Source organism: Engystomops pustulosus, chromosome 2 (genome assembly GCF_040894005.1).
Source record: "Engystomops pustulosus chromosome 2, aEngPut4.maternal, whole genome shotgun sequence".
Taxonomy (NCBI): domain Eukaryota; kingdom Metazoa; phylum Chordata; class Amphibia; order Anura; family Leptodactylidae; genus Engystomops; species Engystomops pustulosus.
The window spans coordinates 156,776,430-156,803,895 of NC_092412.1; the positions used below are offsets into that span (position 1 = coordinate 156,776,430).

Consider the following 27,466-nt stretch of genomic DNA (forward strand, 5'->3'; position numbering starts at 1 on the left):
ACCCACCCGCACGCCCAAGCCCTTAATGTGCACATCTCCAGATTGCTAAGCCTGGAGATGCTGCCCTATAGGCTAGTAGAGACCGAGGCCTTTCGCAGCCTCATGGCGGCGGCTGCCCCTCGGTATTCGGTCCCCAGCCGCCACTACTTTTCCCGATGTGCCGTCCCAGCCCTGCACCAGCACGTGTCAGACAACATAATCCGTGCCCTGACCAACGCCGTTTCTGACAAGGTCCACCTGACCACGGACACGTGGACGAGTGCTGCCGGCCAGGGCCACTATATATCGCTGACGGCACATTGGGTTAACTTGGTGGAGGCTGGGACCGAGTCTGACCCTGCGGCTGGTCATATACTGCCGACGCAGAGGATTGCGGGGCCTACCTCGGTCCAGGTGTTTCAGGCCTACTATGCCTCCTCCTCCTCCCACCCCTCCTCCACCTCCTCCTCCTCCGAATTACCATCCGTGGGCATGGCGCCATCAGTCGGTAGCTCTAGGCACAGCAGCAGTGCCGTCGCTAAGCGACAGCAGGCGGTGCTCAAACTGCTGAGCCTAGGTGATAAAAGGCACACCGCCCAAGAGCTATTACAGGGCATTCCACATCAAACTTGTTAACTTTGTCGCCACCGTGCTGTGTAAGCCACAAAATATACTGGAAAACTTTTTTCATTTACGGATATTATTTCAGCGCTTCTTGCGCAGATGTTTACATTCCCCTCACCCGCCATATCCCAAACTTATAAGAACGCTACTACACTTGATCTTATACAAAAGGTTCTTAGAAGTGCTGTTTGGGGAGTAGCCTAGAGACAGGGGCTTGGATTGGCGAAAACTCGCCTGGCAGCGGAGCGCCAGCTCCATGCCAAGATCCAACTAACATAGTTTTAACTGCAGCACCTTTAATCTACTACTAGTTCACTGCCTCCATACATGGTCCCCTTATCAAACGAGCTGTGTCAGGCAGAATTGTGGATTGTTTTCATGGCTTCCATGTTAACTTTGTCGCCACCCTGCTGTGTAATCCACAAAATATACTGGCAAACTTTTATCATGTACCGATATTATTTGAGCGCTTCTTGCTCACCTCCTTTGGTTCCTCTCTGCCACCCATTGGTTTGAAGCCTGAGTCCATTTAGGGTATGTTGCCATGACACTCTCTAGCCTGCCGCTGCTGCCGCTGCCGCTGCCTCTGCATGCCGTCCCCTATAGTGTCAGGGTCAATTATTGGATGTTTTAGATGCTATCTAGCCTCATTCGGTCACTCTGTCATGGCCATGCTGTTGCCCATAATTTTGGCATAATGGTGCGATTAAGCAGCCTCAGAGGCATCCATGCATGCTGCCCCTGCTGTTTCCTGTCCATTTCCGTGGTGTTTCGATCCTTTTCTGAGGTTCCCAGGTGTTTGGCCAAGCTTCCCTGTGCAGAGCCTTGGTCCCCTTGAAAAATGCTCGAGTCTCCCATTGACTTCAATGGGGCTCGTTACTCGAAACGAGCATTCGAGCATCGGGAAAAGTTCGTCTCGAATAACGAGTACCCGAGCATTTTAGTGCTCGCTCATCTCTAATAATAATCAATATTTAAATTCTTAATAGTGCGTTCAAAGTTCTTGCATACTCAGTCCAAGTGAGAGAGCTATGACACAGGTGTAAGTCCAATCCAAACACCTTCTAATTCAAATATTGTGAGGATACCAAGCTAACACCTCTCATATATAATTTCCTTCAGAATGATCACAAGTGTTCACAGTACTTTCTCTATATTAAAAATAGTTTACAGAACAGATTAAACTTGACAACGCTTCTATGTTATATTTTAACTTGGAGTCCATTCACACCAATAAGAATCGCAACCGCCACTCTTCTCTGTGCTGGAGGTATCTCCAAAATCTAAATATGGTAGGAAAACTTCATAACTTCATGGCCTAGATTTAGGTGCAAAAATATCCATTTATTATACTCACAATTATAAAATTAAACATCACTTTTCATTAAAAATTGAGCCAAGAGATCATAAACTTAACCCTCGGTTTTGCTGATTCTGGCTCCTTCCAAGGTTTGGCTTCTATGAATTTCCTTTTATACAATGTCATTACCACATAAAACATATTTTAAAAATCACAAAAATGTATAAACATTTATGCTATCTTATCTTACAACTGTATTCCGTTTATTGTCCAATCAAATATCCACTTCATTTCTATAGGTTTTCAATAAGGAAAAGAACACCAATCAAATATCGCACACCAGACATACTCTCTTCTAAACAGAAGAGCGTCTAATATCTATGTTAAATTCTAGAAAATAGATGACAAATAACAATGTTCAAAAAACAAACATCTCTTTCCTTTCTTCAATCAGCAAAGCACCTACTTCCTGTGGGATTTTCAATACAAATTTTCACAGAAGAGATAACCAATCACGAAGTCCAACAAGCACACACCTTTTTATTCTGCAAACACAGCATTAAACTTTAATTTTCAAACAGCAATTTATAAATTAAATCTGAGTTATGATTTGTTGCTATGAGCAACTGGAACAGTTTTTTCTCTGAAACACTTCTAATATAACTTCCCCAAATTTAAATTGTGTGTTCTGTCTGGAATGGATCGTAAATCATATGCATGCACTCTCTATATAAGACTTGCCTTCTCCCTATTCCTCCCCTTTTCAAGTTATACCTTTTATCTGTATACAAACAAATGTCACAAGATAAAAGGAATCTTGTAAGATCAGCTCACCGCCTCTGATCGAACAGTCCAAATGAACTCGACCCTGGACACTCCAGCACGGATAACCTTGGCCACAGGTGCAATTTCCAGCTGGACATCAGGAGTCGATTTGAAGATAAAAATTACAAGTTTTATTTATATTCCATTAAAAAGCTTGTACAGCACACAGCATATGGAAAAAAGAAGAAATAGCAACGGAGCTTATGCGTTTCGGTAATATACCTTATTCATAGCTTCATAGCTATTCATAAGCTCCGTTGCTATTTCTTTTTTCCATATGCTGTGTGCTGTACAAGCTTTTTAATGGAATATAAATAATTATTTTATCTTCAAATCCACTCCTGATGTCCAGCTGGAAGTTGATTTCTTTTATCTGTATAGTACAGACTAAAGAATATAAGAGGGCGGACATTTTTTCAGCCTTATCTCTGGCCAGGTAATATTGTGGGGGGATAACTGCTATACTAGTCTCCTCTTTGTTCATCATACCCATATAATTTTAACTCTTTCTTTCTCCTTAGCATAGGAATCTATTAAATGAAAAGGTTTCAATCATTTACAGGTATATACTAAGTAGCAGTTGTGTTGTGTGGTAAAGGTACAGTATTATGGTTCAAAATTACATGATTTTGTATCTGTTCAGTTAGATAGAGAAGAATGTAAATGATGATACATTATATGTTCTTGTTTCTGCAGATGGCACTACTGTGGCATGCAATACCTGTGGTGGTTCCTGTGAGACTGGTGGATGTTATTGTTTAACTGATCCTTTGCAAGAATGTGTCCCAACAGAAGCAGGAAATTGTGCTTCAGAATCAAATTCATGTTGTCCCTCCGGATATTTCTATGACAAAAATAATACCTGCTGCACAGGTAAGAAGAATAGTCCAATGGAGCACTGTATTTCTCAAAAGAAAGGGGGAAATATATCAATCCCCTTATGTTAGTATTCGTGAATACTCTAAGATCATCTTTTGGAATTCCAGGCCAATATATTTTTTTCCCTGCTGGTTTTAGATTGTAGTGCAGGGCTAACATTAGGACAGACTTATAAATGACTGGTCTTAATAGTTTTTTTAATACTCCAATAAAAAGTGATACCTACCTCAACCCCCTCTCTCATTTGTCTGCTGGTCTTCACTAGGTGAGGAGAAAGAGAGAGGACAGAAAGATAAAAAAAAAATTCTTTCCCAAACTTTACTAAAGTGATCTAGCGTACGCAAGTTCACCATCTTTCATATTTCTTGATTTTTGTTACCAGTCCTAACCATTGTTCAAGAACAGGTGACTCCGAGTTGCCCTATTTGCAAATTACCAAATTCCTGCTGTAGATCTAAATCTGCCCTCAGAATCCTCCATTCACCCATATAAAAAATCCTTCATTATTATCATTATACCTCAATTTCATTCTTATTAAATCCTTTGGTGAATAGTGTAACTTGTGTACTAGATTAAATTGTATGATTTCAATTAATATTCTTTAGAATATATCCCCAAACCTCATAAACATTACCTAACTAACTAAGCAGAATTTCTAAGTACAGTATATATTAGAAAAATGTTCACAACTTCCAGACCCCCCCCACACAAAAAAAAACACTGTCAAAAACATTTGAAATTACGGTTACTCTTTAAAGCATCTCATACCACTAGTTTTTCTGTGGGTGGGGCCATTGGTGGACTACCAAAAAAATGATTTTTACTGTTATTTTTAATGCTTACTGTCCAAGTGGTTACAGATAGACATAGGTTTATTGGTCATTTTTAAAACGTGGCATAATGCGTGGGAGTTTGCTAGACAAAAAGCAGCTCTATAGAGGCACTCAAGAGTGCAGATATAACACAAAAAACTCTTTTATCACCTCTAAGTCATATCTAGAGATGAGCGAGCATTAAAATGCTTGAGTGCTCGTTACTCGATTCGAACTTTTCCCGATGCTCTAGTGCTCGTATCGAATAATGAACCCCATTGAAGTCAATGGGAGACTCGAGCATTTTTCACTGAAAGAACACATTGAAAGAACACTGAAGAACATATTGCAGATGTTTGCAGATGTTTTCACTGAAAGAACACATTGAAAGAAAACTGAAGAACACATTGCAGATGTTTACGTACATCTGCTAACTTATCCGAAGACACGCGTGCCGAACGGTGTTCTTCACAATAGTATCTGAAGAACAATATGTGTGAAGAACACATTGCAGATGTTTCCATACATCTGCAATGTATTCTTCACACATATTGTTCTTCACATACTATTGTGAAGAACACAGTTCGGCATGCGTGTCTTGAGATTAGTTAGCAGATGTACGGAAACATCTGCAATGTGTTCTTCAGTGTTCTTTCAATGTGTTCTTCACTTAAATGATCCTGTCTGTGTTCACTGTTTTCATTGTATTCTTCACTGTTCTTCACTGTGTTACCTTAAGTAAATTTTCGATCTCGAGCAGGCGAGATACTCGTACGAGCAACGAGCCGTTTCGACTACGCTAATACTCGAATGAGCATCAAGCTCGGACGAGTATACTCGCTCATCTCTAGTTATATTCAAATCAGCTAAGAAGATTTAGCTAAGACATAGTTGAAAATGCAAAGTATACATAAATATCCAATTCCTGACGTTTTCTGTGTATGCATAGATCTTCAGTTCTATAGCTCACAGAACCATACTCAAGATGGATTCTCAACTTTACCATGAAACCAGAGCAATGGTTCTAGAGTCCAAGATGGGGGTTTCTGAAATGGTTCTACCCTCCAGCTTCTAAAATAAACTAAATCAAAAAGTGACTTCTTTACAGTTTATTTGCGTGTGACTCTTTTCCCTTACTGAGGTCTATGGTAATTTAGTCGGCTGACAGATCCCTTTAACCTTTCTATCTTTCAAAGTTGATTTTTCAGAATTTACTTTAAATTTCAGATACACCTATATGTAATCCATCATGTTCTGCTGATGAAATATGCGCCAATGGAACCCAATGTGTGTGCAATGCAGATATTTATAAAGGCAAAAGTGAGTATAATCATGCATTTAATTATGTTAATCTCTCTCTCTATATATATATATTCTTATATATATATATATATATATATATATATATATATATATATATATATAAAAAGAATTTCAGTATACGTGGTTTCAGTTCAATAGACATATCTTTATACTTTAAATTTGAGGCTTCTACTTCCCATTTAATTCCTTAACTAACCTCCATATTCACAAGTTGGCCCCTTACCTACAGAAGCTGATCCTAGAAGGAAGTAACTACTCCATTTTGTAAAATGTTCTGATGATGTTTCATAGCCAGTAAAACATATCAGGTGATCACTGATGGAGCTCATATTTTATTTTTCATTCTTATTAACAATAAAAACTCTACTAGTTTGGATAGCCAAATGCCAGCAATAACCATCGATATTATATTTAAATGTATAGTGCTTGTAAGTAGTTAGGCTTAGATACTAGGGAGCCATAGATGTTATTCTAAAAATGTGGTAAAGTGAAATAAACACTGGGTAAAAACAGTGAGTGGCAGTATAGATATTAGTGACTAAGTAGAATTATAGATGGTAAGGAGCTAGTCAGGAGAAATTCTGCTTCAATGGGTTTGTCCAAATAACGAGAAAAATGTGAAAGTTTAAATCAATAGGGTACCTGAATTTTAACACCCAAAAAGGCCTGTAAAACTGCTGAAAAATTGTGGGAATAACAGGGCAGTTGCCATGCCCAAAATGGGCTAAGGAAAGTACTTACAAATAATAATATAACATAAAAAATAAACAAAGCAAAAGTTCTGTTCATTAAAAACTAATAGAAAAAATTATGTTAATATCACAGCGGCTAAAGATGCTCTGGGTGTTGAGACCTAGTTATTCTCATAGCCTTAGAAGCAATAGAAAAACTACAAACCCTTCCTCTAAGTGTGATTAAAGGTGCTCTGTGTGTTACACTTCAAAATGATGGTATTTAATATTCCATTCCGTGTACTGGGAAGCAGGAAAAACATTCCAAATGCAGTGAATTTGGTAAAAAGACGCATTTGTGCCGTATTCTTGTTAACTTTGATTCTACGGATTTCACTGTACGCCCCAAATGACATGTCTACTTTATTCTTTGGGTCAGTACGATTAAGGGGATACCAAATTAGTTTTTATAGGTTTTAAAATGTTTTCATACATTTAAAAAAATTAAAACCTCCTGTACAAAAATTTTTGGGGGGATTTTGCCATGTTCTGGATCTAATAACTTTTTTATACTTTGGTTTACAGAGCTTTGGGAGGAATAGTTTTTTGCGAATTTTGATGACGTTTATAATTTTATCATTTTTAGGACTGTACGACCTTTTGATCACTTTTTATAGAATTATTAATTTTTTTTTTAAATGGCAAAAAGTGCCATTTTCGACTTTGGGCACGGTTTTCCGTTACAGGGTTAAACGCAGGGAAAAACCATTAATTTATTTTCATAGATCGGGCATTTTCGGACATGTCGATACCTAATGTGTTTATGATTTTTACTGTTTATTTATATTTATATCAGTTCTAGTTAAAGGGGGGTGATATGAGTTTTTACGGTTTTTTATTATAAATTTTTTTAAACTTTTTTTTTTATTTTTATTTTTACTATATTTCACACTCCATAGGGTCTTTAGCGCTAGGTTGTCTGTGCGATCCTATCATATACTGCCATACTACAGTATGCCAGTATATGGGGATTTTACTCCTCATTCATTTCAATGTGCTGATAGCACATTGTAATGCATGGGTTAACCCGAAGTAGCCTCGGGTCTTCGAGAGGCCTGAGGCTATCATGGCAATGGATCGCTGCTCCCCGATGAAGTCACGGGGAGCAATGATTCTCATAAAGATGGTGGCGCCCATGCCGGCGGCGATCAGCGGGAAAACACACAGCAATATGCAGCAAAGACTTACCGTCTATGGAGAGGGCTCATGTCGGTAAGGGGTTAAAAGGAGCAATGGGAAAACCACACACTCATCCTCTCACCTTGATTAAAGGTGCCCTTGTAGTTCAGACCCAGTTATTGTCATAATGGTAAAATCAGAAATGGAAAAACCACAAAACCTTCCTCTCAAGCCACTCTGGGTGTTCAGACCCATTTATTCTCATAGCAGTAAAGGAAGCAATGAGAAAAGCCCATACACTTCCTCTCACTTCAGTTGAAGACACTTTGGTTGCGCAGATCCAGTTATTCCCATAGTGTTTAAAGAAGCAATGGGAAAACCATTCCTCTCACTGCGGTTAAAGGAGCTCTGGGTGTTCAGGTACTATATAATTTGTTAAGTTGAAGTTTCATGTAATGCAGAATTTGACAATTTATAGTCAGAATTCAAGTAATGCAGTATTTCACTCTCTAACACCAACAAACGGGCTACATACATTAAGGGGATCTTATAGTTCGTTCATGACGCACTAACCGTTGTCAGGATTCCCTTCTATAAACAGTCAGATCATACAATTGGCTATAAAAGATTAAACACCTAGAAACAGAACATTAAGCCAATTTAAACAAAATATCTTTCTTTTATTAAACACTCAGTTTACACAAGACAATATACAATAGAGTAATTTTCACAAATGGGTAGATGAGGATATCACAGTAAAAACATGAAATTCATGGGGCAGGGGTATGAGATATAGGTGATTTTAAAGGGAGGTCACGTAATCAAAATGCTAGAAAGTTTTTATGTGCAAGAAGCTGCATTAAAGTGCAAAGTGCTACAGTACCAATCTACTGATAATCGTGCTGCCTTCAATGCACAAAGTAATATAACTGTATTTGACAACAAGGTTTAATGATTTGACAACATACCCATGATGATGATGCTACACCCATCCACAATGAACAAAAAGTTCCCCGACGCACTTTTCGGCGCTAGCCTTCGTCTGGGGCAACCTCTGGCCACATCTAATGTCCCCATCCAGAAATTTAATGAAGAAGACCTGTACCAGGAGACATATGGACAGATAATCTTTCACCATCCCATCAGTCTGCCTTATGGTACTTTGCACCATATCCTATGGTGGTGCAGTTTGAAGAGAATTGAACATGGCATTCCACATTGTTGCCATGCTCACTCTCCCTCCGGAAGTATGGCTGATGTTCCATCTTCCCAGCCACACTCCATTGATGCTGTGAGATGCTCCTATAAAAAACTCATCCTCTTCCACTTCCAAAATTGTCCCCTGGTTGGACAGTGAAGTACCTGCAAGCCAAGTGGAATTGTCCTTTCTAGCATATGGAAAGTGGAATTCCACCTAGTTTGTACATCACACACCAGGTTTAGCGCATGCGCAATGTAAGGGACAAGCATCAAACTGGCTCTGTCCAAAGCTGCAACAAGGTTCCTGACCATTGGCACACACCACCTTGATTGTGTGGCAGGAACCACTCGTCTGTCTGCTCCTGGATCCTATTCTACAGTTTCCAGGCAGTGTGAGTTCTTTCACCCAGATGAGTTTCAGCATGGCCTGTTGTTGTTTCCCCATGTCTTTACTAAAACCGATTATAAAGGCACTGTGCTGACTGGATGAAGAAGCAGGGAAGGAGGAAGCAGAGTAGGAAGAGAAGGGAACTGGAGGCAAGGAGTTAAGTCCAGCAGCCCTGGTTTGGGGCAGAATGTGAGCCAAAGCGTTTCCTGCCTCGGGAATGACTGCCACTTCATTTATCCCGTCTTTGCCCAGGCTTAATTGTCCATGTGTCATCTGCAGTAACTAATGACTGATGGCACTATGCAGTGCACTCCCAAATTTGTCCACAACCAGTTGGTGTAGGGCAGGGATGGCCTGTTGGGAAGCCCCTTTAAGATTTTGATGGAATTGCAAACTACACACTGACAACACCTTCAAGATTTTGATGGAACTGCAAGCTAAAAAGTCTCAGCAATTTAAGATTTGATAGAAGTGCAGTAGCTTAATGTATTTTCTCACAGTGCCCTATTAAGGGCAATTATTTGAGATTTCCTTCAAATCAACCCCCTGTTCTTACCTAAGTGCCTTTTAAATGGACTATCATTGGTATTTGAGAAGTCCCTGTCTATCTGAATTACCCTAGGAAGAGCAGCAACCTCTACCTAGCTCTGATTCCTTTCTGTTATGGTGTCTAGAAACATGATCCTGATCTAATAGCTATGTCCACAGTGGACATGCCTGTGGTTGCTAGGGGGCAGCAAGCTGGTTGATTAGCTGCTTAGCAGACCTGAATTACGGTAGGTGTTTTGGGTTTACTAATCACTAATTATAGATGCTTACCAATAAAATAATAAAAAAAGGTTCATCCATATTAGATATGGCTAATGGCCTCAACCATTGTGTAAAGGAAATCTACCACCAGGATGAAGAATTGTAACCCGAGCATACTGACATACAGGTGTGTGCCCTCTCTGTCAGCATTAACTTTTCTTTAAGCTTCTTTAGACCTTGTTTTAAAATTATGCAAATTAGGAGTTCCAGGCTCCATTAAAACCTATGGAGCCCAGAGCACACCAGGCTCATTTGCATGATTTTAAAATCCTTTAAAAAGGGCATAAGAAGCTAAAAGAACAGATTGTGCCAGAGTGGGCACATACCAGTATGTCAGTGTGCTTGATTTACACTCCTTGATCCTTGTGGTAGTTGTCCTGTAATTTGTGAGAAATTTAAATCTATGACTTGTTAGGGAGGATGTTTCTAATGGGGCTGTCATCCTTTGTGTCTACTAGAGGGGAGAAATTAAAGGGGTATTCTCGTCCGGGCATTCACATTCAGTTTCATTAAGCTGCCATATATAAACATTTCTTCAATTAAATGTTATTAAAAAAAATGTTCCTGTGTGAAGATAATTTCTCATAAATGTAGTAATATGGTCCCTTAGAAACAAGATTGTGTCCTCGGATACTGCCACCTCTGCTGGGGGGATAGCACAAAGAAACAAAAGGTGTTTGTATATGAAATGTCTGGGAGTTACTGCATGTCCCATAGACGTCCTGTAGTAATGATTACTGAATCCAGGTGGTCAGGCAGGACTCAATACTGCATGTCTGGCCACCGCTGCCAAAATGTGAGGTGGTCGTATCCGAGGAAGCTATCTCTTTTCTAAGGGACCCTATGACTACATTTATGAGAAATTATCTTCACACAGGAACATTTTTTTTAATAACATCCAATTGAAGAAATGTTTACATATGGGAAATAAATTCAATTTAATATGAATGCCCAGATGGGAATACCCCTTTAAGTCCAGTCTTGTAGTCAGAACCTCTTGTCTTTCTGTGGAGTCTCCTGCAATTTAACCCCTTACCAATCCCTTACAGATACGTCACGTATTGTCTGTGGGTGATTGGACAGGGCTCACGAGCTGACCCCTCTCCATAGATATATTGCATCAAACACTTACTGGTAAGACCCAACAAGTTGTCGCTCCCTGTCCGTTGCTATGACAGACTTGGGTCACACAAAGAGATGAGGCTGTCTCTTTTTCCACAATAAACACCAATAGAGTATAGAGTGTGGGGATATGGGCAATGCATAAAATGTAAGCTATTCATCCCCAACTCAAGATACCATACATCAAAAGTTTGTTTCAAACAACAAAAAGAAAATGTGCACCATATGTTTTAAAAAAACATAATCTTTATTAATTATAATCGTCATAGTATAGTAGCAAAATAGAACCAATTAAAAGCTAAATAACAATGCATATTAGTTAAGTAACAAACAGTAATGACCATAAGGGGCAGAGTATACACTAGATATCAAACAGTAATACAAGTCGGCTAGCATAGAGACAACAAAGAGCAGCACACAAACATATGCAATAAGAATATCCTTAGTCTGAGACATAATTACCATACCAAAAGTGTAGTTATGCACTGTGAAACCCCGACCCAAGGAATAAAGTAGAAGTGTCATTTGTGGCGCTCAGTGAAAGCCATGCAATCCAAGCCCACAAGAAAACAGCGCAAATGCATTTTTTCCCCAATTTCACAACATGTGGAATTGTTTTCCTGCTTCCCAGTACATGGCTTGGAATATTAAATACCGTCACTATGAAGTGCAATTTGTTACGCAGACAACAAGTCCTCATAAAGCTCCTTACATGGAAAAATAAAAAAAATTATGGATTTTTGAAGGTGGGGAGTGAAAAATGAAAATACAAAAAACAAAAAGGGCCTGGTCGTTGATGGATTAAAACAGATATTTTTTAATATGTAAATGTAAGTGTTAATATTGAAAAGTGTTAATGAAGCAGAGCAATTGTGTCCCTATACCGCAAATATATTTAATTCATCCTATATTACTTAATTCAGTTGTTTGTACTCATCTGAAAATTCTTTCTATAGTCTCTTCAGTTGGGTAATGTGATATCATGGTAACTACCTCCCAGAGGCTCCCATGGCTGCCTTTTCCTATTACATATCTTATAGAAATCTGTATGCTAATTAACGACTGACTACTCAATTCATATAAATACAACAGGTTTCAAACTGTAAACTTTCTGTAAGAAATGTGACTTATGTTATTATGGTATAATAACCCTACAAAGTATTATATATTTAGTTGGCACCGAACGCACATACTTGCTAATCTGTCTGCCCGTGTTATGTCAGTATGTTTATTGTACAGTCCAATAAAAGACACATAGCATGAACCATGGGAAAACAGCAAATTATTTGTGCTAGTTTCTCCCAACATGTGTTGTGATTTTGTCTTAAAATTTTATTGTATTATGTGTTCTGCTGAATGTTTACCAGAGGACAGAAGGCAGGAACACAGCAAGTGGATATTATTACTAAGTTACTGACAGATTCTATTTCTAATTATTCTTTTCAGCAATTAAGGACCTGATTCCATCAGTACAGTGCCATGCTGATGCCATGGTAGTCTCACTCCATAGATGTCTTCTGACTTATCTTAAGTATGATTATAGCACCCTACGGCTTGATGGTAACTCAGTCACTTGCAATACTACATATCCCACAGATGATAACGGTACTACAGTAGATAATATTGAAGCTAAATTGACATCTGGATGGTGCGGAAACATTATAACGGTAAAATCTCTTTTTTTCTGTATAGATGATATACTGTATTTGCAATTACTACTGATATGTTGCTTGTTATCTTTCACATATACACCCTGTTCTATACAGAGGAATAGTTATCATCTGGGACCATACAATTTAAATCTCTTAACGTGGATGTCCCAGAAACATTTTCAATGCATCCTGAGACTTATTAAAATATTGATTTTTCTTCCCCTAATATATATGTGTGTGGCAGTAAAAACTTCAATCTTCAATATCAAAATAGCATATGAAAGTAACATATTCTGTTTCGATATGCTTGATATTTTTTTTTAGGTAAAACACCTGTAAAGCAACAACCAATACAGAATAAAAATGATAAAAACATTTTTTTTAATATGCAGATTTCACTTCACGCAGCCACACTGTGTACATATCATATATGATGTTAGCGTCGAAACAGAGGTTTATCATATAGATTTTTTTTTAAATGAAGAGGAGTATGACATACTGTATTCAGTAGTACAAGTAATTAAGTCATAGACATGTATAATGTTAACGGAAGGCTATTTATACATGTAAATCACTACTGCCTTTGTTTTCTGTGATTAAAAAGCCAATATAGGCACTTATAATAATATTACATTAAAGGAAATCTACCTCCAGTATCACTGATGGCAGACCTCTTTCACTCACATGTGCGTCCAATAAAGTCCTTACCTGTGTTTTTTATATCCAGTAATGGCTTTTTATAATATAATTTGATAAAAAAACTTCTTAAAAAATATGCAAATCAGCCTGAGGGATTCTGGGGGCATCAACCAAGCCCCTCCGCACTCTGCTGTCTTTTAATTTATTTACTACTCTAGTTCTTTGCTGCTGGCCTTGTTCAACCCCTACTCCAGGCAGAGAGCCAGTGACGGCACTGTGCATGTGTGGTTGTATGTTCCTTGCAAAGCTGGCAAAATACATTAAATTGATCTGTAAGGTTAGGGTCCCATCTATGTTTTACAGCAGTAAAACTGAGGAGATGATTCTATGTCCTGATTGACTGGGCTGCTAGTAATAATATACAGTATAAGAGGAGAGCTCAGAATAGTGGGAAGTGAGGGAAGATGCTCTAGTCTTAGCACCCTTAGCAACTATTTTACTGTATTGCCAGAAATGTGTGTTATGAGATATTGGTATAATATATTCTGTATGATTATGTTTCACTGCGGAATAATACTGAATTTGATCTCTATTTTGTTTTTTCAAGAATGATTCAGAAAAAATATATATTACCAATACTATTCACATCAATATTCTGCCAAGTTTACTCATCACAGTGAATCCACTCAGCTTCAATTTCACATGTGCCTACAATCGAACTATGCAACTGAATCTGAATTATTCCTTACACCCAGTTATAGGGTAAGTATATTAGAATTAATGTCTTATCAATGACATAGTAATTAATTATAAAAATCTCACCTCATAGTATCACATCAACTATTTTAAATGTAAATGCCACATTGGCATACAATACAGTACAAAAATTGATGAACAATACAGACAGGTGCGGATTAAGACTGCCATGGGCCCTGGGCTGTATGAATATTATAGCCCCTTTACGTCTGGAATTCCCTTACTACATATTGTACTATAATCGAGCTTCTTGGAGAATGGAGGATGCGTCCTTTTTGCCTGCTTTCAAACTGCAAGCTCAGGACATTTGGACCTTCAAAGGTCTTGAAATGACTCTTGTGGTGTACATGTGTATTGAGAGCCTAAACAGATGTACAAGGATCCATGGGTGAAGGCCATTCTGGGTATAAAATTTGGTGAGTGGCTTGAGTGGCCATGGGCCCCATAGAAGGCTTGGGCTCCGGGCTACTGCCCAAATCTCTTATATTATAATTCACTACTGAAAACAGATACTATTAGAAATGCAATGTTTGATTCAGTTACTAGAAAATAATCATCAAAAATATTTCTTTGACTTCCTTTTTTAGGACAGCCAGTCTTCCAGGTATTAATGGAACAGGTTTATTTGATCTTACCATGGCTGCATATTGGGATGCTCAATACGCAAAAGCGATTCAAGAAACAGAAACTGTGACTGTGGGAAGCGATTTCTTCCTGGGATTATTTGTTAGAAATGTCGATGGAAATTTGCTAGCATTGAGAGTTGAGAACTGTGTTGCTTCACCAACTTCAAACCGTGATTCTTCCAGTGTTTCCCTTGTGAAGGCAGGGTAAGTGGGCCAATTACCAACCATACATTCTGAACTCTAATTTATGTAAGGTATAGGGTACAACAAAAAGGACATAAACATATTATTAGTAGTAGCAAGTGCTGTTCTCACACTTTCCATTCTCAACCAGAACAAAAAGTGAATGAAAGGAAATCTACCATCAAAATCAAACATGATAAACCATGGGCACTTACTCATTATAATCTTCTTATATTTGTTATGCATGGCCTCCTTCCTAAAATAAACTTTTAAAATTATATCAATGAGGCAGAAGGGCTCTAAAGGGTGTTACCAGAGCCCATCTCTGCTGTAGCTTCACAGGTTGTCACACTGTCCCCCCTCCCCCTGCTCCCTCTGCACTTCACAGTGGGGAGAAGAAATGCTCCTGCACAGTGTAACAGCCTGTGATGCTGCAGCATGGAGGGACTCATGATAACATCCCACAGAGCCCGTCTGGCTCATTAGCAACTTAAGAAGATTACCACAGTCATGGTGGCTTGATTTATGAGTTAGGCCCATTCCACACTTGCGAGTGTGATGTGATGAACTTGCATCACACTTGCAGCGTGTGCTGCTGGGAGTTAAAGAAAAATGTTATTCAATAAAAAATAAAGTGAAAAAATCAATAAAAATGCCCATAATCCCCATAACATATAAAGACACATATAACACAAAAAAGTCTAAATCATAACTCGAAACCCCATATATATAGTATCACCATGTCCGTAACAACCTGTAGAATAAAATTAAATCATTATTGAACCCATACGATGAACGTTGTTAAAAAAAACTGTTAAAAACCCACCAAAAATTAATGATTTTTACCTATTGAATCACACAAAAAATGCAATAAAAAGTGATCAAAAACAAATATGTACTCCAGATGATACGGTTGCAAAGTACAACATGTCCCGCAAAAAACAAGCCATCAACCAGCTCCATATCCAAAAATGTAAAAATGTTATGCCACTTGGAAGACGGCAATGCAAAAGTGATAGATTTTTCCCCACATTAGGGTTTTATTTGGGAAATTTTGTAATACGTAAGAAAAAATATTCAAGTATTACATCCCTGTAATCCTATTGACCCATAGAATAAGGATAACATGATTATTAGGCTATACAGTGAACACCAAAAAAAAAAAAAGTAAAAAATCCAGTACAAAATTCATGCTTCCAATGAGGAAACTAAAATCCTGGCAGCTACATGGCGCTTCTTCCCTTCTGCGCCTCGCTGTGCCCCCATAAAACAAGTAACGGCCACATGTGGGGGGTCGCTGCACTCAGGAGAAATTGCATAACAAATTGTAAGATGGGTTTTCTCTTTTTATCTTTTGGAAATGTGTAAATTTTAGGGCTAAATGAAAGTATAACTAACAAAATTTGACCATTCTAAATTTCACCTCCATTTTGATTCAATTACTATTAATTAAGGGGTTGACAATCTTCTTTCTGATAGTTTCTGATAGTTTGAGGGGTGCAGATTTTATAATGGGTTGATTATATTGGGTTTTTTTATGTTAAATATGTACAATTTCCTTCAAAAAAGTATATATCACCAAAATAGTCAATTCTGAAAATACGGAAAATCGATATTCGATTTGTAAGCCGTGTGACATCAAAATAAATTTTCCAGACATTTCAAAAATTATGAAAATGTAAAGTAGACATAAGGGAAATGTTATTCAGTAACTTATTTAGGTGGTAAATCTATCTGCCTGAAAAATGCGATGATTTAGAATTTCAAAAATCGCTATTTTTTTATTTTTTTGTAAATTAATGCAAAACTTAGCAGCCAACATTTACCACTAAAATGAAGTACAAAACGTGAGGAAAAAACTGTCTCAGAATCGTTTTGATAATTAACATTGTTCAAAAGTTATAACCATATAAAGCAGGGGTTCCCAAACTTTTTACATAAGGGGCCGTTCACTGTCCCTCAGAGACGGTTGGAGGGCCGGACTAGAGTTTAAGAATAAATAGCGGTACATGTGACCGCATCCGTAAATACACCGGGCCCCCCTCAATTAATTATTTAATATACTGCACCCCCTTGTGAACTATTTTTATATATTGGCCCAATTAATTAATTAATGGGTCAATAAATTATTAAACATACTGGGATTAATTATTGAATAATGCTACCCCCCCAAATTAATTACTAAGCTGCCCCTCATAATTAATTATTTCCTATGCCCCCCACCATTAATTGATTACTATGCTGCCCTACACCTTTTATTATTTCCTATACTGCCCCTAATAATTATTTATTTCCTGTTCTGCCCCTCATAATTAATTATTTCCTGTTCTGCCCCTCATAATTAATTATTTCCTGTTCTGCCCCTCATAATTAATTATTTCCTATGCTGCCCCTAATAATTAACTATTTCCTATTCTGCCCCTCATAACTAATTATTTCCTATGCTGCCCCTGATAATTAATGTTATAAATTAGGGCCCCCGGCCGCCACAATCTTTCTCCTGCCATTTTTTTGTGTACTCACCTCAGTCTCCGCGCTTCTTCTATCTTTTTGGTGAGTCCGTGCAGGAAGGGGTGTGCGGCCGCGTGATGATGTAATCTCACGGCCGCGCATCCTTATTCACGGAGCGATGTGCACCAGGGTTGTCTTCCGGCCACATCGCTCCAGTGATAGTGCTCGAGCGGCCGTTTCCAGCCGCATCGAGCACTATACAGTGACGGGCAGGAGCTTCCTGTCCAGAAGGAAGCCCTTGCCCGACTGTTAAAGGCGCTTCAAGCATCAGGGGTCGATTAGAAACGGTCCGCGGGCCACTAGTGACCCGCAGTCCGTAGTTTGGGGACCCCTGATATAAAGCGAATCAAAATTGGGCTGAGCCTTAAGCTACAAAATGGCTGCGTCCTTTGGGGGTTATAGTATTTTGTGCCAGTTTTCTGTTTGACTTTGCACTGAAAAGAACGTGCTAACATGCTTGCACAGTGTCTGCTCCAGTTTTCTGTCTGACTTTCCACTGCAAAGAATATGTAAACTGCTTGTACATGTATTTTTAATGTGTCTGCGCCAACAAGACAGAAGAAATGTGCCCTTAAGGGGCGTGTTAGTGCTTAGTCAGTCTGTGTGCCACATTTATTACTGATGTGCGCCACACATGCACAGTTCCCAAGCAGTGCAGGTTGCTCCAGATTAATGAAGACCGTGCAGCAGTTTTGATTAATATGGTGTGCTCAGCACACTCCACAGGCCAACTGCACATAGCACAGACTGCAATAGTTTTGATAAATGTGGGCCACTGAGCCACAAGGGGGCTGTTTTTTCTTTTCCAACATCTGTGGGTAATTTTGTGCTTCGAGGCACACATTACATTTTAACATCTTACACCATGTTGAATAAATAACTATAAACATTTTTTGGTCCATTAGGTTTCCGTACCCAAGTCATTTTATGTTATTATTATTAAATTTACCAAGAACTTCTAAAGGAAATATACCCAATCCCAAATAAAAAATTCAGTGAACATTAACCCCCTTCTGAAGACCCGAGGCTACATCGGATTAACCTATTCATGTGCTATCAGCACATTGTAATGAATGAGGAGTAAAATCCACATATGCTGCCATACTGTAGTATGGCAGTATATGATAGGATCGTACAGACACCCTAGGGTTAAAGCACCCTAGGGAGTCTGAAAAATATTAAAAATAAAAAAAAAGTTTAAAAAAAAATTATAATAAAAAAACACCTAAAAACTCAAATCACCCCCTTTTCCCTCGAACTGATATAAATTAAATAAACAGTGAAAATCATAAACACATTAGATATCGACGCGTCCATAAATGCCCGATCTCTTTCACTGCGTTTAACCCCATAACGGAAAATCGCACCCAAGGTCGAAAATGGCACTTTTTTGCCATTTAAAAAAAAATTTTAATTCTATAAAAAGTGTTCAAAAGATCGTGCAGTCCTAAATCAAAAGCCACAAAAAAACGACACCTCCCAAAGCTCCATACACCAAAGTATAAAAAAGTTATTAGCACCAGAAGAAGTCCCAAAAAAATTTTGTACAGGTTTTAATTTTTGTAAATGTATGAAAACATTATAAAACCTATACAAATTTGGTATCTTTATAATCGTACAGACCCAAAGAATAAAGTAGACACAGTGAAATCCGTAAAATCCAAGCCCACAAGAATACGGCACAAATGCATTTTTTTGCCAATTTCACTGCATTTGGATTTTTTTTCCCACTTCCCAGTACACGGCATGGAATATTAAATACCACCATTTTGAAGTGTAATTTGTTACACAGAAAATAAGCCAAAACACAGTTCTGTACATGTAAAAATATAAAAGTTATAGATTTTTGAAGGTGGGGCGTGAAAAATGAATACGCAAAAACGAAAAAGGGCTGCGGTGGGAGTTAATAATAACTCATGACACGTCCCTTTACCATAATTACACCAGCTTACATTCACTAGGTGGACTTGTGAATGATAATACACATTCTGGGGGTTATCTCACAGATGGTGTCAATGCCAACAGCACTTATCAGACACAGGGAGAAGTGGCCTGTAGTAACTCACAGGTGGCAATCTAAAGTCATTCCTGATGGGAGGTATTGCCCTGATGGTGGCCCTGGCCGTAAAAACTGTCACCATTCTTCTCTTTCCCAGTCAAAACACATAACCATTTATGTGTGTGTTTATGAGAGGTTCAGGAGGAAAAGGCGTTGGATGAACACTGTTTGATACTTTCTTGTGCTCATATACACTTTGTTATCACTTCAGTTTTTGTCCTCTGTGAAAATTTCAACCATCCTAGATAAGAATACATACACTCATATTGAATGTGGACCCATAACAGATCCAAAATTATACCAAAGTTGGAGAAATAACCAAAATGTTTTGTTGCAGTTGTTCAGCTGGTGGTGATATCAATACAGCAGTGGAAGAAAATGGAGTCTCCCTGGAAGCCAGAATCCGAGTCAGTGCATTTAAGTTTCAATCAACGGATTATGTCTACATATTCTGTGATGTACGATTGTGTGACCGTAGCACTAACTGTACAACGGTGAGTATTATTCATTTTAGGCTTTAGCATCATAATAATCATTTTTATTTATAAAGCACCATCAAAGTCCATAGCGCTTTACAAATCATCGGAGACATATACAAAATATAATATTACATTCATATGGAAGCTCATGTTAAGGAAGCTCATTTCTCACTAACATGTCATGTTCTTACTATGATGGAAGGTATTTAAAGCTAACAAAACAATGCATACATATTTCCTTGTGTTGTTTTTTTATGTTGGTTTCTCTGCACAGAATTTCAGTTCTCTGTGGGCCAAGAATATAGGACAAACCCAGCAGACACTAACACACAATCATTAGGAAAACTATCAGTCCATCATGAGGAGTTTGCTCAACTGTCAGTCTTGAAGAAAAACACTATCCATGAATAATAGTTTTCAATTTAGGGTTACATTCTGGAAAGTGTTGTGTGATTTCCTTAAATAGACAGAAACTCAAGGGGGTCTTCCCACAATCAACATTTATTCCAATTCACAGAATAGGGGAAAAATATGGTCTCAGGAGGTCTGACTGTTGTGCTGCAACACACCGGACTTCCAGCATGCCACATTTGTTATCAAACATCAGACACAATGATAAATCTGGCACAGTTCTAGAATGTCTATTATAAGGCTTCATTCTTGGTATAGAGCATTTAAGGAATATCTGATCTACCTATGTATGTATTTATGTCTATAAATGAAAAAAAACTGTTTAACACATTGGGGGTCATTTACAAAGGGCCCGAATCGCTTTTTTTTACGTGGGGTTACACAAATTTTACTGGTTTGCTCCGATTTTCCCTGAATTGCCCCGGGATTTTGGCGCACGCGATCGGATTGTAGCGCATTGGCGCCGGCATGCACGCAAAGGAAATCGGGGGGTGTGGCCGTCGGAAAATGCAGTTTGCCTGTGTAGTGTCCAGAGGGCACCAGATTCAAGATTTCTGGCTCCCGTTCTTCTGGAATCTGGTGCCCCCTGCACTGCCCCGATATAGTGCACCACTTTTTTGGTGCACTTTTAACATAGGGCGTGTGTCACGTGCAACACATGTGGCACGGGCACTTCTTTAATACATGTGCAAGCAGTTTGCACTGAAATTAATGTGCAAATTCAGCCAGAAAACTGGCACAAGGGCCTTAGTGAATGTGGGCCAGAATATCTGTCCTAAATTGCACTAAAAATTAAGATTTTTAGATCTACTTTAATTTGTTCTGAAATCAGATTCTGCTGGTAGATAAGGGCTTTTTTGTAATACTGATTTTTTTTTTTCATGAATGACTGCTAAAACTGGCTTCCCAGACATGCTTGTTATGCTCAAATACAGATTATAATCAGCTTTTCAGTTCTTGAAAAGGTCCACCTCACGGTTTGAGATGCAAAGATCTTAGTTGTACACCCACTTCAGTTGTGCATAAAATGCATCCGCAGCAGCCAATTGAATAAAATGATACTTGACAGACAAACTTCAGTACACAAAACTAACTTCCCATTCTATTTGTCTGAACAGTGTGATAGTTCAACTAAAGGACGGTCTGCCTCAGACACCAGAGCAGTGATGCTACAGCTACCATATGACGGTAAGTCTGGTCTCACCAACCTAAAAGTAATTCTTATCATATGAGACAACAATGTTTCTACTTATTTCAATGGATGTAACATATTTATTATAATTATACATTGGAACACATACCGTATATACTCGTGTATAAGCCGAGTTGTTCAGCACAATAAATTTGCTGAAAAACGTCCCCTCGGCTTATACACGAGTCAAATAAATAAGTAAAAAATACTTTAAAAATAATAAACTTATATACTCACCCTCCAGTGGCCCCGATGTGCAGCGCTGCTCCCCCAATGTCCGTGCGGCTCCTCTTCTTGCTTCCGCGCCGTCTTCTTTCTTCTGCTGGGCGCCGCCATGTTTTTCCCCCGGGCGGCTCCTAGTATGACGTCAGCAGCGGCGCGTCATACTATGCGCCTGCCGGGGGAGATCAATGGTGGCGCCCTGCAGAAGAAAGAAGACGGGCGCGGAAGCATGAAGACGAGCCGTGCGGACATCAGGGGAGCAGCGCTGCACATCGGGGCCACCGGAGGGTGAGTATATAAGTTTATTTTTTTTTAATGCTGGGTTTGGCTGTATACTACACGGGGGCAAGCTGTATACTACATGGGGCAGGCTGTATTCTACTGGGGGCAAGCTGTATACTACTGGGGGCAAGCTGTATACTACTGGGGGCAAGCTGTATAATCCATGGGGAAGGCTGTATTCTACTGGGGGCAAGCTGTATACTACTAGGGGCAGGCTGTATACTACATTGGGCAGGCTGTATTCTACTGGGGGCAAGCTGTATACTACTGGGGGCAGGCTGTATACTACTGGGGGCAAGCTGTATACTACTGGGGACTGGCTGTATACTACATGGGGCAGGCTGTATTCTACTGGGGGCAAGCTGTATACTACTGGGGGCAAGCTGTATACTACATGGGGCAGGCTGTATTCTACTGGGGGCAAGCTGTATACTACTAGGGGCAGGCTGTATACTACATTGGGCAGGCTGTATTCTACTGGGGGCAAGCTGTATACTACTGGGGGCAAGCTGTATACTACAGGGGGCTGGTTGGCTGTATACTACTGGGGGCAGGCTGTATTCTACTGGGGGCAAGCAGTATACTACTGGGGGCAAGCTGTATACTACTGGGGGCTGGCTGTATACTACAAGGGGCTGGCTGTATACTACATGGGGCAGGCTGTATTCTACTGGGGCAAGCTGTATACTGCTGGGGGCAGGATGTATACTGCTGGGGGCAGGCTGCATACTACTGGGGGCAGGCTGTATACTACTGGGGGCAGGCTGTATACTACTGAGGGCAAGCTGTATACTACTGGGGACTGGCTGTATACTACTGGGGACAAGCTGTATACTACTGGGGGCAAGCTGTATACTACTGGGGGAAGGCTGTATTCTACTGGGGGCTGGTTGTATACTACTGGGGGCAGGCTGGGCTGGCTGTATACTACTGGGGGCAGGCTGGGCTGGCTGTTTACTGCTGGGGGCAAGCTGGGCTGGCTGCTTACTGCTGGGGGCAAGCTGGGCTGGCTGTATACTACAGGGGGCTGGTTGGCTGTATATTGGGGGGGTCTGTGACCAATGCATTTCACACCCTCGGCTTATACTCGAGTCAATAGGTTTTCCCAGTTTTTGGTGGTAAAATTAGGGGTCTTGGCTTATACTCCGGTAGGCTTATACTAGAATATGTACGGTAACCTGCTTTTGTAAAGACTGTTGCTTCTTCTCAATGATATGTTATTAGTAGAAGGTTGATATTAATTATTTACTTATATATATATATATCATTATATTTTTCTTTCAGGTTATGACTATTCTAGTTCTGTAACTCATTCAGGTAAGATTACTGAAAAGTTGGTTCATAAACCATTATATTATAGTGGTCTAGAAGAGATCTCAAAACTGTTAGCATATCCAGACACTGCCCGGTATATGTGCTGATTTTCAATGCAGAATTAAGGGTGGAAAATCTCTGTAGTACCAGTGAAGCATGTCAACTTTTTACTGTCGATTTTTAGTATGAAATCTGCCATTAGCAATGCAAAGTTTGATCTCTGCATGCTCTGCAACAACAAAATCTTTACTTAAACCACAACAAAAGGCAGCCATGCTTGGTTGGATTCTACTTATGTGAAATGGCTATTGAGTTACTGGGATTCCTGTACAGGTTGCGTGTTTGGACTTCAAACCTTACAGGACCTTTTTCATTTTTGTGGTTTTTTTTACTCCCCTCATTCCAAAAGTGATAACTTTTTCCATTAACAGAGATTTATATGGGTTAGTTATCTGCAGGACACAATTGTACTTTTTAGTGGTCCCATTTAATATTCCATGCAATGTACTGGAAATCTGGAAAAAAAATTCCCAGTGCCGTGAAATTGACCAAAAAAACTATTTGTGGTGTTACACCTGCTGTGTTTGGCCTGTGAGCTCTCTCCATTTATACTCCCTGCAGCACCAGGACATAATAGTATTTTCTGGTGTACAAGGGGTTAAGATTTGGTTACTGTTAAAAGAATAACCAATATGCAGAAAATAGAGCAATAAAACAAAATAGTCTACTAACTTTAACTAAACTGACATAAGGCATGATATCCTCTTTTGTGTAAGCTGACTTTTTTAACTAGTCTTAGGTTTCAGAGTTCACTGCTGATATCAGCTAGGTTCTGTTAACAGAAAAGAAAGAGTAGCTGTGGCTGGACAACAAATAATAACATTTTTTATTTATATAGCGCCATCAAATTCCATAGCACTTTACAAATCACTGGAGACATACAAATAAAATACAGAACACAAACAGTTATATGGAACAATAGGAGTGATGGCCCTGCTTTCAAAAACTTACAGTCTATGAGGATGAGGGGGTGACACAAGAGGTATAAGAGCTTGTTTAATGGTCCAGCCATTCTTTATAAGGGAGGAAACTAAATTAGCTCTTTTAATAGCATTCATTTTATTTGCAACACATATTAATCTTTTAAAAATGATCACCTGTGTTCATAGGTGATAGATAATTGATCAAGAAAAAGGGAAAAAAAACGAATGGAGGATATACTAATTAATAAATTAGCATCAATATAATTTGACTCAACTCCATGTAGAATGATAGTAATTCATTTATTTAAAATACATTTACAATAAAAAAAAACAATAAATATGGTATATAAATATTTATTAAAAAGGTCCTTTGTGATGCGTTTCGGAGCATAAGCCCTTTCTCAAGTTTAGGAAAGAGCAATCATCGGAAATCCCAAAGCTAATTAGGATGAGGGACCTAGCCCTCTGTTGCCTGTAAACATGCTTTACACAATGAAAATAATTGTAATGTACAATCGCTATACATCATTGTAGGTAAACTTGAGACCATCCTCTATTTTTTTCTTTTTTTTTCTTTATTTTTCTCAGATGATTGATCAAAAGATACATAGATGTTTTGTAATGATCCATATATTTGGATATTGAATCTTGTCTGATATAAAATCTTCTTGTTTCACAGCCTTACCTTGGACTGTACTGTGCAGTGCTTTAATTGGATTTCTATCTGTTAAAATGTACTGAGAAGATTTCATTTGAAGCTTGATCAAATCTTTGGTATGAGCCTGTAATGAAAGTTGGGACTATAAATAATTTATTTTCTTCTTCATCATGGTTATTCTACATTTGTACATATGAATATTTTATTAGTAGCAAAGGAAAGGGGTGCTAACTATTTTTCAGTATGCAAGGAAAAAAATTCTGATAACTGTTCTGTAATAAAATCTTCATAATCAGTTTTTCTTGTATATTTTCATTTACTGTTTTCTAATCAACTAACTCCAGAATATCTTGTGTTTTCTACTTTACCTCAGCGCAAACATGTCATGCAGGACAAGCAGTGTGATAAAGTGAATAAAAAATTGTTATTACAGAATATTTTACATTTGTCATTAAAATATAATAGCACTTTTTCAGTAAATCATTGAGAATATCATTTTAAACGTCTTCATAAATTTTAAACTGTATGGCCTTATAAATGTATAATCTACAGGTACTTTCAAATAAATTACAAATGCAGGATTATGCAAGCAGTCTTTGTGGATAAAAATTATATGCAGTCTAATATATTATTATGTATATTATAAAGTAGTAATATAAAGATCTTACCTTTGGAAAAAGGATCTTAAATTAGTTTCTTAGTTTCGGTATGAGAGAAGTTATATGGCCCACCCAGATCCAAATGGCCCCCCCTCCCCACGGCAACACCCGTGATCTGTCCATGCAATGATCAATAGTGTTAACACATTCAATGTTGCCGGTTGTATTTAAACCTCCGTGGACACCACCATTTTGTGGTAGATTGTTGCTGCCCATGACATCATTGGGGAGAGCTGATCCTCTCCAAGCCTACATGAGCCCTATTGATTTAAATTTCTGCCAAAGTCATTTGGGGAGACAACACCCAGGTTTTCAATTGTGAGTGGTGTTGGTGTCTGTATGTGGGGGTTTGAGCGGGTCCCTATCTTTGCGGTTGGGGTCCACTCAATACTAGTACTAATAACTACCGAGACCAGAATCTCTGGAGTCATCTTTTCATTTAAAGTGTATTGAACAGCTTATTTCATCATACCCCCAAAAAAATGGATTAAACTAAAAGAAAAAAAGTGGAAAAAATCATATTAGATTTCCACCTAGAACCAGAAAAGCAGAAAACAGCTAAGTTCTTAAGAGATACTGAGGACTACCAGCAAAATTCAATATCAATAATCAAAGTGGGAAGACCACAACTTTCAGAAGGGTAGAGGCCCCCAGAGAATATGATTCTAGTAGAGAATCTGCTTCTAGTGGTGAACAACTATAAGTCCCACATAGCACCACTTTTTAGGATGCAGACAACCTCTTTAATCAACAACTGACTCCTAACTTTGGGACTAAAAGGAGAAAGAGAAAAAAACCCAGACAAGGAGACTGGAAGAAAACCACCACCTCAACAGTCACAAATTGTTTAAAGGCAAGTCTGGCCAAGTGGTAAATCTCAGACCCTAACCTATCTAAATGGTTGTTCTTGGCAAGGGACTCTCGTTCTTCCCCACCTACCCATCAGATCCTTTCTTATTGGGCGGGTTTGCATCACTTCTTTAGGAGTATAAGACTTAAAGGCCATCCAAACTAACTACTGACGGTCTGGGCTTCAAAGACATACTAGGGCTACTGACAGACATAAAACAGAACACAAACAAACATAATTCTAATTTTACAGCCATAGAACGCCAAGACCTCACCACCTTAAAATTATAAATCAGCAGACAAGGTAGCAACACCTACAGTCTAATAAAAGACAACCTTGAAAAATTCCAAAGCTTATATTCCAAAATACTACCTTATTATGCCAAAAAAATTCTGGCACCTATGGTTAAACCATCCAGTCATTTCTGTTAAACAGAACATGATTTCTGAATTCAGTCAAATGTCTGGCTCCAGATTCAAAGTCCACTATCTGCTGTACATGAAATTGTCTTAAAAGTTGTAGAGAGAATACTACTGTCCAACAATAAGTTCATACGAAGGAATTATTAGTATATATTACCTACTATTTCAGGGATCGTCCATGGCTCATCTATGACAACCTTCAATGTGATTATTGTCACGGGTGCTCCCACGATCCCTGTCTCGGATCATGGGCGCGCCTGTGTGCCTCCGTGTGCCCCTAGAGCCCCTGCACGCCTGAATTCACCTCTCCTGGCTCCAGCGGCGGTCTCTGTGGATCCTGCAGTTCGGCACGCGCGCTGGCTTTATAGGGCCAGCATACCAATAATTGCCACTGGCCTGCCACCTTACCACATAAATTCCTGTGACCCTTGCTGGATCTTTGTTTCTCAAGCTCAA

At 38.9% G+C, this 27,466-nt stretch overlaps 1 protein-coding gene across 1 annotated transcript in view; it reads left to right on the forward strand.

The window, feature by feature from the left end:
- LOC140118778 (pancreatic secretory granule membrane major glycoprotein GP2-like) overlaps window positions 1-25,516 on the forward strand; it is a 30,367-nt gene extending 4,851 nt beyond the window's left edge. The window contains exons 3-11 of the mRNA XM_072137094.1: window positions 3,425-3,601; window positions 5,647-5,739; window positions 12,559-12,779; window positions 14,011-14,165; window positions 14,747-14,989; window positions 19,876-20,032; window positions 21,547-21,616; window positions 23,409-23,441; window positions 25,101-25,516. Coding sequence (XP_071993195.1) covers window positions 3,425-3,601; window positions 5,647-5,739; window positions 12,559-12,779; window positions 14,011-14,165; window positions 14,747-14,989; window positions 19,876-20,032; window positions 21,547-21,616; window positions 23,409-23,441; window positions 25,101-25,162 — 1,211 coding nt within the window. The 3' untranslated portion in view covers window positions 25,163-25,516. The remainder of the gene's footprint in view (window positions 1-3,424; window positions 3,602-5,646; window positions 5,740-12,558; window positions 12,780-14,010; window positions 14,166-14,746; window positions 14,990-19,875; window positions 20,033-21,546; window positions 21,617-23,408; window positions 23,442-25,100) is intronic.
- Window positions 25,517-27,466: the final 1,950 nt, after the last annotated feature.